This window comes from Astyanax mexicanus, chromosome 18 (genome assembly GCF_023375975.1).
Source record: "Astyanax mexicanus isolate ESR-SI-001 chromosome 18, AstMex3_surface, whole genome shotgun sequence".
NCBI classification, from domain to species: domain Eukaryota; kingdom Metazoa; phylum Chordata; class Actinopteri; order Characiformes; family Acestrorhamphidae; genus Astyanax; species Astyanax mexicanus.
In genome coordinates, this window is record NC_064425.1 from 22,187,632 (window position 1) to 22,203,211 (window position 15,580).

General features: G+C 37.1%; 2 protein-coding genes across 3 annotated transcripts in view; both read right to left on the minus strand.

Moving 5' to 3' along the window:
* fndc3a (fibronectin type III domain containing 3A) overlaps positions 1-2,718 on the minus strand; it is a 99,513-nt gene extending 96,795 nt beyond the window's left edge. The window contains exon 1 of one of the 2 annotated variants that reach the window (XM_007236717.4): positions 2,242-2,718. The gene's annotated coding sequence lies outside the window, so the exon portion shown is untranslated. Of the gene's footprint in view, positions 1-2,237 lie in introns of both variants that reach the window. The other variant, XM_007236718.4, reaches the window with a different exon arrangement.
* Positions 2,719-10,594: 7,876 nt separating this feature from the next.
* cysltr2b (cysteinyl leukotriene receptor 2b) lies at positions 10,595-14,845 on the minus strand. Its single transcript, XM_007236721.4, has 2 exons — positions 13,691-14,845; positions 10,595-12,472 (listed from the first exon to the last, which is right to left on the minus strand). The coding sequence occupies exon 2, from the start codon at positions 12,444-12,446 to the stop codon at positions 11,394-11,396; it is 1,053 nt and encodes a 350-aa protein (XP_007236783.2). The 5' UTR covers positions 12,447-12,472; positions 13,691-14,845; the 3' UTR covers positions 10,595-11,393.
* Between the last annotated feature and the right edge of the window lie 735 nt (positions 14,846-15,580).

Genomic DNA, 15,580 nt, shown 5'->3' on the forward strand with positions numbered 1-15,580 from the left:
TTTTTCAACTGATGCTTACTTGTGTAGATTAAATATATAATCATTATATATTATGACCACAAAGGAAGACAAATGCAGTAGCTGTTATGTCTGAAACATGAACAAAACAATATATTTTTTTAAACTAGGGATCTAACAAAATAAAAAAAATAAATTAAATGAAGGCTTTCAAACCTTTGCAAAAATGACAAAGCCTGAAAGTATTTTTGTCATGTTTTCCAAAGAAAATGTCATTGTTCAGTATAAATATTTCACCTTCTTTTTATTAATCAACAGAAAAATTGTGGTCGTTGAACAAATTTGATCAAACATAAGACGAGTTTAAGAACTTTTGCAACAGCAAGCAACAGGTTACTGTGTGAGTCGATTAGCTAATGTATTGGTTTGCAATGTTTTTATTGTTGACACAATGTAAACAAGCTAATGTAGACTTTTTATAACTCTGTCACTGCTGGATGCATTAGCAAAACTAAGTCTGTGACCCTGAAAAGGCCTACTGCCTTTGGAAAATGTAATACATAAATGGAGCTACTACTTTACAGATCCTGAGAACATGCTGCTCAGTTCAACAGATAACATAGCTTAGCTTAGCAACTCAATCAGGAGAAAATTAGCCAGCTCAGCATCCGTCTTGTAGTCCTTCTGGGTTTTAAGTTGCCCCCATTATCAAACACACAGTCAATACACATTTTCATTTTACTCTAATCAAGGAGTTTTTTGAATGATCTAATGTTGTTACTGCTCATCAAGTTGGCTTTCAAGTTGGCATCAAGTTAAATTCCACACCTGGCAACCCGGAGGGTGCAGAAATAGGATAGGGGAATGGGGCAGTGGGCAGGATTAAAGGCCACAACACAGATTTTCGCTCCATAATGGAAGATTCACAGAAGAACATCAAACTGGCTGAAACCCTGTTTATGAAGAGATGCTAGTGCTCAAACCTGGCTAACAGGTTTCTGTAGTATCTGGAGTTTGTACAGAAAATATATTAGCTAATACTTATTGCTCCTTTAAAATGTGCTGTATAATCAGTTGAATTAGCTATGTAGAGTAGTTAGTGCAGAACTATTCACACACAGACAGAGGGAGCAAAGTGCCCATCTGGTGTTTTTTTATACCCACACTTAGCTAGGCTAGCTATCTTGGCTATTCAACAGGCTGACTCTTACATCCCCCCCTTCAAAAATGTAGGGATGTGAATCAAACTGAAATAATTATAGCTTATTTTAAAGCTTAGAGCCTTAGACAACTATCAACATGTTACAGCCAGTTATCTAGCGTTAGCTAACAAAGTGCAACAGTGCAAGCTCACAGATAACGTTGACGTGTGCATTACAGGTTTCCTTTAGTTCAGACAGCTAAGCTACCACATTCTCACCTGATAAAAGTGATTTAGCTAGCTAGCTAGCTGGCTAAATATACTGACAGCTATGCCAAATCATGTCTTAAGAGCATCTACTAATAACCTCCTCTTCCAGATTGCTCGTTTAAAATTTAAAAAGAGTGGAAGAAGAAGAAGTACTGTATACTTTTTATGGTTAAAACGTTTTTTAGCTTTTGTGGTTATATATTTTTCTGGTTCTTATATTAATCAGCCAATACTTTATAAACTAATGTTTGTTGTTTTTATTTTTATCCAGCTATTACTTAACTGGTTTCCATGTTTATCTTTACACGTTACTAAGCTACTTTTGCACTTTGAAGCATTTTAAGCATTTATTTGTCTTTTATTTGATGGGTTATTGCTGTTTTCTTTCTGATGTCACTCTTAAGTTATAAATAACTTTATTAATTCATTTTGCTTTAAACTTGCTTAGCTAAACTGCCTGTTTATTTGTTTTCTGTTTGTTTTCTGATGTCTTAGGTTTGCTGATGTTTTGTTCACTTTGCATTTGAAGGTGCTAGTTATTTGCTGGTCTATTGTAGCTATTATTATTACTGTTATTATAACCACAGTAAAGCTGAATTACTATGCCATGTTAGCCAACTTACTAGTTAGCTAAATAACTATATGTCAGGTAACGTTAGGTATATAAGTTAGCTGCCTGCATGCACGGTAGCTAGTAAGCTAATTTACCTTATTTAAAATCAGTATCATGCAGAAATTGGGCTATGTGCTCACAGCAATTTGCAGTGCGTGTAAACATACGAGCTAATGTTTGTTAGTTATTTAAAGCTAGTTAGCTGCTAGCTAAGCTAGCTACCTTTAATGGCAAAGTAACAAGTCAACTACTCACTCACCGCAGTTGTTCCTCGTCCTGCTTCTTCAGCTACAGATAAAAGCATTAAATGGAGGCAGTATTCACAGAAATATGCTTATATCCCAGTGGTCTTCCAAGCAGGCACCGCTGAGAAACCTAGCTAGTTAGCCAGCAGAAGCGCTAACAAGCCAGCCAGTCAGTCCACTAGCTAACCTAGCTGTGTGGCTAAATATAAGCTACGTGGCTCGCTGCTGTTAGCTAAACCCCCGCGGTACAAAATTACTACTGGCTGCTAGCTGATAGCTCCCCGAGCTTCAACACTGCAGAAATCCCCCGATATAACATCGTCCGCTCGCTTATCCGAGCAGAAACGGCCGGGCTTTAACCGAACAGCGCGTCCTCTCCTGAATACACCGATCTTTCCCAACTGTTCTGCTCACTTTTCACTCTCAGCCTCCATCTGATCGTAAGCTGGGCTCTTTAACCATTTGGACAACCGCCATCATTTTCTCGCTCAAGAATGTACACAATCTCGCCGCGCATGCGCAAAGCGGGGAGAAAAACAGACGGTACTCATTCTTTACCTGATTTTGGGATTTTCTCCTAGTCTGGTAAAATAATCTAGTTAAAGAAGCCACCTAAAATTATAATAAAAACAGCATATATATATATATATATATATATATATATATATATATATATATATATATATATATATATATATATATATATATATATATATATTTGCAATATTAAGTCAGTAAAAAAACTAAACTTTAAATAACCACTTATAATCGGCTACTGGAGCCCTGAGACAGCACAATTGGCCTTGCTCTCTCTGTGTGGGTAGATGGCGCTCTCTCCCCACATCATTCCCAATGGCGATGTCGATCAGCACAAAGCGTCTGTGAGCTGATGTATCTGAAATGAGTTACTTCGCTTTCCTCTGAGCGCGCTGTGATGCTTCTCAGCAATGCTGCATCAGCAGCAGTTCAAAAAGAGGTGATCTCTGACTTCACATGTGTCGGAGGAGGCATGTGCTAGTCTTCACCCTCCTGGTGTTGGGACATCACTAGTGATAGGGGAGTCCTAATGAGTGGGTTGCGTAATTAGCCGTATAAATTGGGGAGAAAATAAAAAAATAAATAAATAACCACTTAGGCTACGTTCATATTACGTTCATATTTTTTTTGTTGCCCAGATCAGATATGACGGTTTACAGTCACAAATGTAAGTGACCTGTATCTCTGTGTAATGTGAACAAATCTGTCTCTGAAACGCCTCACATGCGCACATACCTGTATAAACGTCGCTGTCTTCACAAACAATAAAAAGTGTCATATTTGAGAGAAGACTCGTAGCTTTATAAAAGAAAATGCATGCAATAGCAGCTCATATGTGTAGCATCTTTGCTCGAGTGGAGAGCAAACAGCTGGTCTGAAGTACATGCTCAGGTCGAGGAGGTGAAAAAAGCCCAGGCAGCTTGCTTTTGCTGTTTTGCAGCTATAGCTGCTCAGCTGCACCAAGAGATGTGTGGGTACGAGAGAGAAGCACGTAGCGCATGCATAAAAGCAAAAGACGCATGAATTCCGATTTGACCGCTTACATTCATGTTGTATGTCCATGGATCAGATATGTAATGTGCCTACAGGTCAGTGAATCACAGACATGAATGCAAGCAGTACATATTTAATGTACATTATATATTCATTTGACTTTTCCCTGAAACACCTGCTGTAAATTAAGACCAGCATTGCATTTTATATTTGGTCACGCTGGTCATTCTGGCCAAAGGGAATGGCCTTGCAAGTTGAGTAACTTGGTGATACTGGTGATGCTGGTCAAACAGTGTGGTCATGCTGGTGGTCTAGCTTGATGTGGTTGATCATGCTTGTAGACCATCAAACTCAAACAAAAACATACCCTATTCTGGTCAAGAGCTACTATGGTCAACAAGCTAACCCAGCTTTACCAGGTTGATCTGACCATACCGATTATTTCAGCAAGGCACATATGATTTTACGATTCCACTTAAGCAAATGTTTAGTTTATATTATACTTTATTTAAGCTTTCCATAAAAATTAATCTGCTCTAAGCAACTTAACCTTTATAATAATGATAATGCAATTTAACTTTTAAATAAAAGAGGAAATGTCCCTTAACAAGTCTGCTTATGTTGAAATTTGGAAGTTGCTTGTTTTAAATCTGCCAACAACTGCAAAAAAAGATACAAAAAGTGACACCAGTGTCTGATACACAAACCTGTGCAAAGGTCAGAAGGACTCTTTATTTGTTTAATTTCCGGTCAAAGTGGCCATTAAGTGCAGGTTATTCATTATTAGGTATTTCTTAGAAAATTACATAATCTGCTTACACAAGGTTAAAATAAAACAATAAAAAAAACAGAGTTTCCAAAAAAGGATTAAAATACAGAGAATTGGAACTGTAAACTATATTGTGCAAGATCTGGCAGACCACTGTTCCCATCAGATAAACAGCACTAAAAGCTATTAGAACAAAGAAAAATGAAGCTCCACTCTTGCTTTAGATCTGAAAATGAAACCACATGTGATTCTGTCCATCCCACCACTGTGAGAAAATGCCTCAACACTGCAGGTGTGAAAGGATGTGAAGTGGATAAAGATGTTCTTACTGAGAAAAGAAAAGATAAAAAAAGAAGAAATCAAACAAAGAAGCTGCTGCTGTTCTCAGAAAATGGACTGACAACTCTAGAGTCCACACATCAATATCTTTTAGTGTGCCTGAAATGACTCGGAAGGTGAGAAGCAGATAATTCTCCAATTTTTTTAAAACTAAACTTTGTAGATGTGGAAAAATCTCTCTACAGACTATTGCAGGCAATCAAACAAATCAACTGATAAAATTAAAATATTGTAATGATACTGACTTTGATATTATTATTTAGGTTTAGATGTTCTACTCCAATTTTCTGCTTAATACATGAGTTTATATTAGACTGCATAAATCTAAACAAAAGCATTTGATAACATGCCATTAATGATGTATGTCAGTATTATCTAGCTCTGAATAATTGCATACTGGTTTATTACTATCATTATTATTATTATTAGAAATGGCATTTGACTGTTGTTACCCCACAAAATAAAAAACTCCCTTGAACACTTTTCTTTAATAGATGAGACGTATTCATGTCAACGTTAAGCTCAACAAGACAATGCAAAACCACATGCTGCACACAATACAAAGGCATGGCTGGATTTTGCTATTTATAGGTATATGTATGAGTAACAATGAACATTGTTGTTTTATTGTATAAAATACAGACATAATTTCTCCCAAATTCCAAAATAAAAATAGTTCAGGAATCAATATTGGGTGGAATAACCCTGGTTTTTAATCATAGTTTTCAGGCACGTTCTCCTCCACCAGTCTTACACACTGCTTTTGGATAACTTTATGCCACTGGTGCAAAAAATCAAGCAGTTCAGCTTGGTTTGATGGCTCATCCATCTTCCTCTTGATTATATTCCAGAGGTTTTCAAGTTGGTAACATCAAGGAAAAACATCATAATTATGTCACAATTATATCATAGTCTTTTATTTTTTTCCAGAGTATGTGAAGAACAATCTAATAAACATTCAGCAATAATAAGAGTGTAATTATACAAAATAACACCCAAAACACTTTACCATTCTAACTTTTTTTGCAGGCCTGAAATGCAGGAATAGATGTATATGACAAAAATAAGATTAGTTTGAATAGGCAATATCTTGGGTTTATAATGTCTACAATGTAGTAGTCAAAGTAAATGTCAAAGTAAATGTAAGAAACACTGCATTTATTAGGGCCCGAGCACCGAAGGCGCAGGCGAAGCCTGCACCGGAGGTGCAAAGCCCTATTGTTTTTGGTCCGTTTATTATTATTATTATTTATTATTTTTAAACTTTGCGCCCATTTTTGAGGCCTTTCCAATACACGAAAACTCAGGCATTTTTGCACAGGCCTCAAACTCGGCGAAAATTTTAAAGTTCCATAGAGGCTGGACTTTGGCGTGGTTCAGGAGCTCTATAGCGCCCCCAAACGTCGACATTGGCCAAGATAAAGTTTGTCCAATGTGCACCAACTTTGGTATGCTCATTGACCTCCTCATACATAACAAGAATCACTTGTTTAATCGGACTCTGCCAAACAGGAAGTCAGCCATTTTGGCAGGAAGTCGCAAAATAAAAAGTTTCCCGCTGGGTTTTGGGGGGGTTATGATGTTCAAAAACTCATAAAACTTCACAGGCATACTTGGCTTAGGGTGACATTTGAAATAAAATTAAAACCTTTTTTGTATGTCATCTATAGAATGCTCGAAAATTTTGACAATTGGCAGACTCAGTAATGCTTTCAAATCATTTCGAAAAATGTAATCGTTTTTCGAATAAGTAGCTAGATGACTCTACAGCGCCCCCTATTTGGTTTAGGCTAATAAATTAGCTGTAGCTGTCTCAAAATTTCTCCAATGTTCTCGATTTTTGGTACAAGCATAGATACTACGATGCCACACATAATACCCATTGGCATGTATTAGCTCCGCCCAACAGGAAGTCGGCCATATTGAAAAATAAGACATTTTTACACATTTCAGTCTTCGTCAGATTACCTCTAAATTGGGTCTGGATATGCTCCAGACATACTAAATACTAAATTGCGAAGGAATAGTTGATAGCTGAAACGATGATGTAATGGCGGGCAATTGATTTAATGGAGACGCAACACTAAACCAAATAGAAACACGAACATGGTCAGAACACAGCTGCTTCGAAATTCATGAAACTTGGCAAAAACATAAAAGACATCATTACACACGTTTTCAGGGTTGATATGATTGACTCCGCCCAACAGGAAGTTGGCCATTTTGAAAAACGTGCATTTTACACACATTTTTTGCATACTTTGTCGAACTCCTCCTAGGGAACTTGTCGAATACTTTTGATATTTGTCAGCAATAAACTACTGACACCTGATGATAAATTGCGAAGGGATAGTCGATATCTTAAACGAGAACGAAATGGCGGACAGTTGAATTGCTTGAGATGCCCCATTAATACAGGAAGTGAATACATCTTGGTGTTGGTAAGTGTTTGGGGAGGTTGCAATGGATGAAAACTTACAAAACCTTACAGGACTGCTTGACTTATGCTCTCCTTTGATCTGGAATTGAAATTTCATATATACGTATTTCATTGGATCTATAGCTCCACCTAGCTTTCAATGCATAGTTTACATTACGGGAATGCTCAAAATCTCAAAAAAAAATTGGCCGCTACAATATAACTGTACATTTCGTGAGAAATCACATATGGGTCCAACTTTCACCAGCTTCTTGGTTTGGCCCGGTACGATTTGCGCTGATATGCGAGGGCCCTACGTCCCCCTGTGACAGAGGGACAACTCGTTAGGGCCCGAGCACCGAAGGCGCAGGCGAAGCCTGCACCGGAGGTGCAAAGCCCTATTGTTTTTGGTCCGTTTATTATTATTACGCTTCTTGACCCTTTCGCCCATTTTTGAGGCATTTCCGATACTGGAAAACTCACGCATTGTGGCACAGGCCTCAAACTTGGCGAAAATTTAAAAGTTCCACAGAGCTTGGACTTTGGTGTGGTTCAGGAGCTCTATAGCGCCCCCAAACGTCGGCAGTGGCCGGGATGAAGTTTGTCCAATGTGCACCAATTTTGGTACACTCATTGACCTCCTCATAAAGAACAAGGATCACTTGGATTTATTTGACTCCGCCCAACAGGAAGTCGGCCATTTTGACAGGAAGTCGCAAAAAAAAAGTTTCCGGCTGGTTTTCGGAGGGGTTAAGATTATTGAAAACTCCTAAAATTTTACAGACCTATTTGGCTTAGGCCATACTTTGACCTTAAATTGAAATTTTGTATATTCGTGTGTCATCAGCTCTCTAGCGCCACCTATTTCGTATGACATTTTTGGAAAGCGCTCAGCCTCTTGACAATTGGCAGATTCAATAAGGCCTCGAAATGATTTAAATATATATTGTCATTTTTGTTGTGTGTAGCTAGATGTCTCTACAGCGCCCCCTATTTGGTTGGGCTAATAAATTAGCCGTGGCCTTCTCAAAAATTCTCAGATATTCTCGATTTTTGGCAGAAACATAGACAATATGATTCCGCACATATTAGCAATCGGCACATTTTTCACGAACTCATTCGAACTCCTCCAAGAGTTTTCGTCACATTACCTCTAAATTGTCTGTGGATAGGCTCCAGACATACTTGGTGATAAATTGCGAAGGAATAGTCGATAGCTGAAATGACGACGTAACAGCGGGCAATTAATTTAATGGAGACGCAACACTAGCCCAAATAGAAACATTAGCATGGTCAGAACACAGGTGTTTGAAAAATCATGAAACTTTACAGAAACATAATAGACATCATTACACACATTGTCACCATTGGTATGATTGACTCCGCCCAACAGGAAGTTGGCCATTTTGAAATATGTGCATTTTACAACAACTCGTTTGATCTGTTTTTCTGATTTTGGAGTTGAAAATAATAATCATAATAGATGGAAAAAGTCATTTGAATGTAAAAGTATTTGCTGCGGCCGCCAGAAACAGTAGGCTTGCAAAGCCATAAAAAATCTGATAATGTTTCCCCAACATAGCTGAAAAAAACATTTCTACAACAGAGATCACAATGTATGCTTTTATAGTTAAGAGGCGTATTACAGAGTCAGGCCAGCAGGGGGAACTGCAAGTAAATACTTTGAGAGAAGAGCATTTATAAATCTGTACAGTAATTCCACTACCAGCACAGACACTGTGCCTCCTGGACATGTGAAATTGCTTTAATTAAATTTAGAAAATGCTGTAGCTATCATTAAATTGCTGCCCAAACATTACCAAGCAGCATATTGGAAATTACACTTCTTATTGCTTTTTGTATGATCCAGTAAATGAGAAACTTTGATGAAAATCTGCTAAAAAAAAAAGAGCAATCACAAACATGATGATGCCACATAATAGGACTACATTTTTTTATTGATTTTTGTTTTTAAGTTTCACTCAGACATACTCAACATGGACAAAAGTATTAGGGCAACAGCTCATTTATTGCTTTATCCAAAATCAAGAGTTTTAAAAAAAGATTTTGTCCGGTTTTGTTGGCGTTCCAATGAATACTAGATATAGCACCCTCATTCCTGAGAACATATGTTTAAGACATGTATTCAGGAATAATGGGCAAAATAACCCCCTAAAACAGTAATTACTTGGTAATTCTAAGTGGTAAAACGTCTTTTAAGTGTTTTATAGAAATACTGGGCAACATTATAAGTGTTAGAATTTTTTTTTAATGTTTTTGCAGGCCTGAAATGCAGGATTGGATGTATATTAACAAATGAAATGAAGGTGTCCAGATTAAACATTAAATACATTTTGTAATAAAACTGCAATAAAACAGTCAATGTCAATGTTAGAAAGGAGTTTATCGGTTGGTATTTTAAATGCTCTGTGGTTTGAATGTTTTAATTGAAGCAAGCTTCAAATATTACCTATAAATATTACATTTTAACTATGAAGGTTTTTAAATTTTTTACTCTATGTAACATTAAACAGTCCTTTAAACCCTGATTGTAGGCCCATACATTATTACTATCGGTATTATAATTTACAACAGACCCTATGTGTGGCAGCACCAGCAAATATTTTTTAATGAGCCCCAACACATTGGTGCATACCATAGCCCCTAATTTGTAACGTTTAAATCTTTAGAACATTATAATACATGTAGTTCTTTTAGTTGTGCTTCTTATTTAACACACTTCAGTCAGCATTTACAGAGGTCTTTGTTCTTGCCTGGTCTGTTTAATGTGTTTCATATCATACATGTGTGTCTCGCCACAGCAAATTCCTTGTATATATAATAAACGTTTTGAATAAAAGTGATTCTTTTCACACTGCAATGGTGATAAGGAAACTATTTACTGTGCAGTACCCCAGTTTCCTCTGAATTTACAGCAGATGAGAATATCAATGGATGAAGAGTTGAATATTTAATTTATTTAGAAAAAGTAGGACAACCAGTTTCCCATTAAATGTGTCCTTCCGCTAAAAGTGTCCTTCTGAGTTGTTTATGCATGCTGCACAACCTCTATTTTCTGCAGTAGCTAGGTAAAGAAAATATTCAGAAAAACGAGTCGATCAGGAAAAGCAACACAGAGGTGGATTTTTACTTTCTGGATCTGGACTACCGACCTCTGTGTGTTTACATAGGATCTCCGGTGGATTTTGTGTTTTACAGAGACTCTAAGACTAGGTCTAGAGTCTAGGACTAAGACTAGCAGGGCATCACACATGTTGTAAAGAAACACATGCCATTGCAAAGACTGCTATTAGTGTAAAAATGTCTTTATTTTACATTGTTTCTAACTGTTGTTCATCTCACAGCCTCGCAGTGCTGTTAGCCAATCAGAGGTGATATATTTGCATGTATGAATATTCCTCTCCCCATTCCTCCACAGGACTAAAGCAGCATTATACAGGATCACCGGAGCACTTTTTTTCACAGAAAACAGCTCACATGTGATTCATTCATACTAGAGACCACAACTACACATTTTAAAATGAATGAAAAAAACGATTGAATGAGACCTTTAAAAAAAAAAATAATATATACAATCCATTGTAATGGATTCGTTCTCTCATTATCAAAGAGCAGTGAAAAAAGCAACTAATACAAAGCACTTACAAATAATACAAAGCAATTTGCTTAACTACAAGTTCTATACTGTTTCAATATACTATAGTACTGCATAAAAAAGCTATGCACTATATAGAATTTACATAGATTCGAAAAAAGTTTTATAAAACGGCATATTCAATGCTGGTGGGTACAAAATGCAGATACATCATGTGCAGACAGGTTTATCCAGTCTACTGTTTTGTTTGGCGTTATGTTACAGTTTTAATTGAACCCATATTTCATCGACTGCCAAGATGCACTATTTAGTAACCAAAAAAAAAATGTTTGAACATGTACAGTCCTATAACTAGGATGCCTTCACTAAAAAAAAAAAAACATAACTGTCACTTTCTAAAAATCTGCATAAATATTTACACAAGGCTCAGATCTTTCACTGCGACCTTTACTGCAAGTCCAAGCACATCTCTAACACACTTGGATGTCGTTTGTTAGCTGTCATTCTGAGCACCAGCGTCTGGAATCTCTGCCCTTACTGTCTTTTTCAGTTGTTTTTTTCTGTGGTTGATTCTTCTGCTATTGGTCCGTCTTCTCTTTTTCTGCCAGTAGCTCCAGAAGTTTTCTCCAACGAAGAAGTAGAGCAAAGGGTCCAAGCAGCTGTTGCACGCAGCCAGGCAGAGCGTGACCACTGCAGCCTTCCTTATACGTGCAATGCGCTGGCAAGAATCCCCATAACCTTTGTCATTGACCACTCTTTCAGCATCCAGAAAGACAGTGCGCACTACATGGTAGGGCAAAAAACATACAAGAAAAATGAGAAGGACAATGACCACCAGTGCGCAGGACTTTTTGTAGTGCGGTGCTTTTTTGCCTTGCACCCTCTTGAGATGGTAAAGTTTGCCAGCCACAATTATGTAACAGAAGGAGATGACAGTAAAGGGCAAGACAAAGCCCATGCCCAAAGCGCCTTTGTTCAGAGTGATAATGGTTTTCACCAAAGAAGGGTCTAGCTCCAGACATTTGATATGGCCAGATGCATCCTGACTTGTCCCGGCATCTAAAAGAGGGATCGAGGCCAAAGACACAAACAGCCACACGAAGACGCATACCACCACAGCTCCTCGACTATTCTGTAGGTACATATAGGTGTATGGTTTAATAATTGCCACAAAGCGAACTATGCTGAGCACCATTAGAAAATAAACGCTCCCATACAGGTTGATGTAGAACACGAAACCCATGAAGCGACAAACAACATCTCCAAAGATCCAATGGGAGTTCATGAGATAGTAGACCGCTCGAAAGGGCAGTGAACACACCAACATCAGGTCAGAAATCAGGAGGTTTAGCATGAAGAGGTTAACCGGGCTGAAGGACTTCATCGTCCTCCTCACTCCGATGAAGAAACATAGTGAGACGAGGTTGGCAGTCAGTCCCAGGAGGAAGATAGATAGGTAGGCAGCTGGGTAGACACTGCGCTTGAAGGCACCGACTGAGCAGTTGCATTCAACAGTAACCGTGAAGTTCAGACACGGCTTAGTCATCGTAGATCTTTGGTCTGGTAAAAGTCCTGTAAAAATAAATCAGGTATATAAGATTATATTAGAAACAAGCTGAGACAAATATCTAAAACAAATGTCAGGTGACGATATACAGTAATAAAGATACTAGAAACTAAAAAGTGCATACACTAAAAGGAATGCATAATGGTTGTGCAGCTGAATGGGAGAACAAAGGATATACAAATGATAAACAGCCCTAAAGCAGTGCATGCAGTTAGTTTGCTGTGAGGAAAATTAAATTATAAGGCATGGGCTTGGACAAAAAGACCAAAAAGGGAGCGAATGGGAGGAATGAGGGATGATAAAATGACAAATATATATATATATATGGACCATACTAAGCACAATAAGATATTACACAAATAAAGTACAACACAACACACTACATAGATTTCTAATGCACATATAGGAGAAGGTGTCCTGTGGGTACACACTGATGCTGAGGGGTATGCAAAAGTTGTGATTTTGTTGTTGTCCTCAAAACACTAAAACAAAACCTTTGAATTAATGATTTCTTTTAATAGAGAAGAATCCAATGTAATAAAATAGAATAATATATATTAAAAATTAAACCTGTAAGTGTTAATGAACTTCAAACTAGAAGGTTAACAAAATGAAATACAGTAATATCTACTTGTAAATAATAATGTGGATATTTTATATTATATCAATGGATGGAGGGTTGAATATTTAATTTGTTTAGAAAAAGTGAGGCCAACAAGTTTCCAATTAAAAAAATGGATGTATACCCATTGTAATGGACTTGTTCTCTCATTGTCAAAGACCAATGAAATAAGGCACATAATACAAAGCACTTACAAATAATACAAAGCAAATATATAGAAATACACCCACCTGAGATATTGAACTTGAAACTAGAAGGATAACAAAAAGACATACAGCAATTTCTACTTGTAAATAATAATGTGAATATTTTATATTACATATCATACCATATATCATTGCTGTTTCTCCAAAACTGCAATTTCATCGGAAAAGAAAAATCCTTCTTAACATTTAATAAAAGTTAATGTAAAGGATTTAATTTTATTAAGTCAATTTGAAGCATTTCTATTTCAATTGGCACATTTTTTTCTGTGACAGTGACAATATTATACGTTATTATGGTATAATATTAGTCCTGTGGTATATTGTAATGTTCATGTAGAAATGTGAGATATTTACAAAATTAAAGTAAAAACAGCAACAATAGAATAAAAACTTACCTTCTAAGGTCTGCTAAAGACTGATGCTCACATTTAGATCTGTGAGGATCCGACTGACACTTTCACTGAAGAACAGTACTGGGAAAAGAACCACAAGCAGCTTCTTCTCTCTCAGTGTGGTTGGCTGAGGCTCTGTTGCAGCTCCACCCCATGAACTGCACTGCTCCGAAACCACTATCAATTTCTTACAGGATTACTGTCAATCTACAGACTGACTGATTGCACTTATTGATAAAAGAAATCTGTAATCATGTAAACATCAGTTTCATGTACATGTAGTGCATACTCATAGCTCTCTGGATAGTCCTGTCTGCAGAAATGATCACCATGCCTCAGAAAGAGTTAACAAAAAATCATACCTGATGCCAAGTTAAACCCTTTGCCTATAAAAGGTGCTTCAATCACACATGTTCCTGCTTGTTTAAGAATGCTGCTTATCTTTTTCACAGCTTAATGCTGTAAGACTGAAAGTGTATACATGAGCCCCCCACCCCACCATTTTCTTTTCCAGAAAACTTTCACAAGTGCTGATCTTGGTCCAAAACCTGTGACCATACATGAGAATGTTTTGACTTCCACTGAAATTCTACGGAGGTGGATGAAACGCAGACACACATAAATGTGTTGCAAAAGTATTCCCCAACAATAAACATGAATAATGTGTCCAGGATTTAAATAGTACTATTTTGAAATCTGTTTGCACCTTTAGCATTTTCTTAAATAAGCTATTTAAATAAGATATTAGCGAAACACTGCAACATTGATAACTGAACCATGAGAACGGAAACAATAAAGAAGTCCAAGGAAAAAAACACAGTAATAAATGATAAACTGCTTAAAATGCTTAATTTGAGAATAAACACTTTCAGCACCCCCCAAAAAAATCAAATATAATGAGCTCTGACATTTGGCATCCTGCCTTTTCTGGGACAAAAGACTTTCTATTCAAGAGAACCACAAAGGCATATTTGGATTTCATTAGAAAACCAAAGAAATGACCTAAATAAGATGTGGGAACATATTTTGTTGCAATTTAAGAACAAAATATTTAGAAAATGTCTGACTTTCAAGATATGTGAATTTAGTAAAGCCACAAAGGTTTGAATCATTTTAGTAAAAAAATAAATAAATAAAATCTTGGCCTCGCTTTCTTTGGGTAGGTGTTCCCTCCAATGACTGTAGAAAACATAGAAAGCACAATATCTCTAAAAAGTGAAACCAACACAGTGCCTCTGCTGGAAGGCTGCAGTATAAGGACAAAACAGCTAACATCTATTTCTTTTCCTCTAATAATCTGCATTGTTTAATTTTAACAGTTAGTTTGTCCTGCAATATGGAACTTGCGGGTGCGTCTGGATCCACCTCTGTCCTGCACATATCACTGAGCTGTTAGTGTCCCACCTTGTATTACTTCTAGGGGTGTCCGACCATTGTATGCAAAAGCACCTCAGATTATCACACCACCATGCAATGGTGCAGTGTGTCGCTCCAAAGCAGCGTTGAAGCACAAGGCCTCCATGCTCAAACCTGATCGTCATCAAATCCCACACAGAATTTGGATAAATTTGCAAAGATGATATGGTTCTGTAGGAGTTTAAGTACTTTGTTCATGACACCACTGCAAATAAGTAATGATGACTGGCTTAAAGAGTTTTTCAATTGTGAATTTGTAAAAGGCCCCTCTTTAAGTCTGTCTACTGTGTAAAATACAGAATTACAATTGAGTGCACTGTTGAGGCATCACTGCCTAGCAGTCAATAATCTCTCACCAGGAGGTACACTACCCAAATGTCTGAGAGTCTTTTTGCGAGCCAACAGAGAAAGGACTATTTTAGTTTCCTTCTGGCCAATTGAGTATGTGGTCAGACCACACCTATAGTCATTCACATA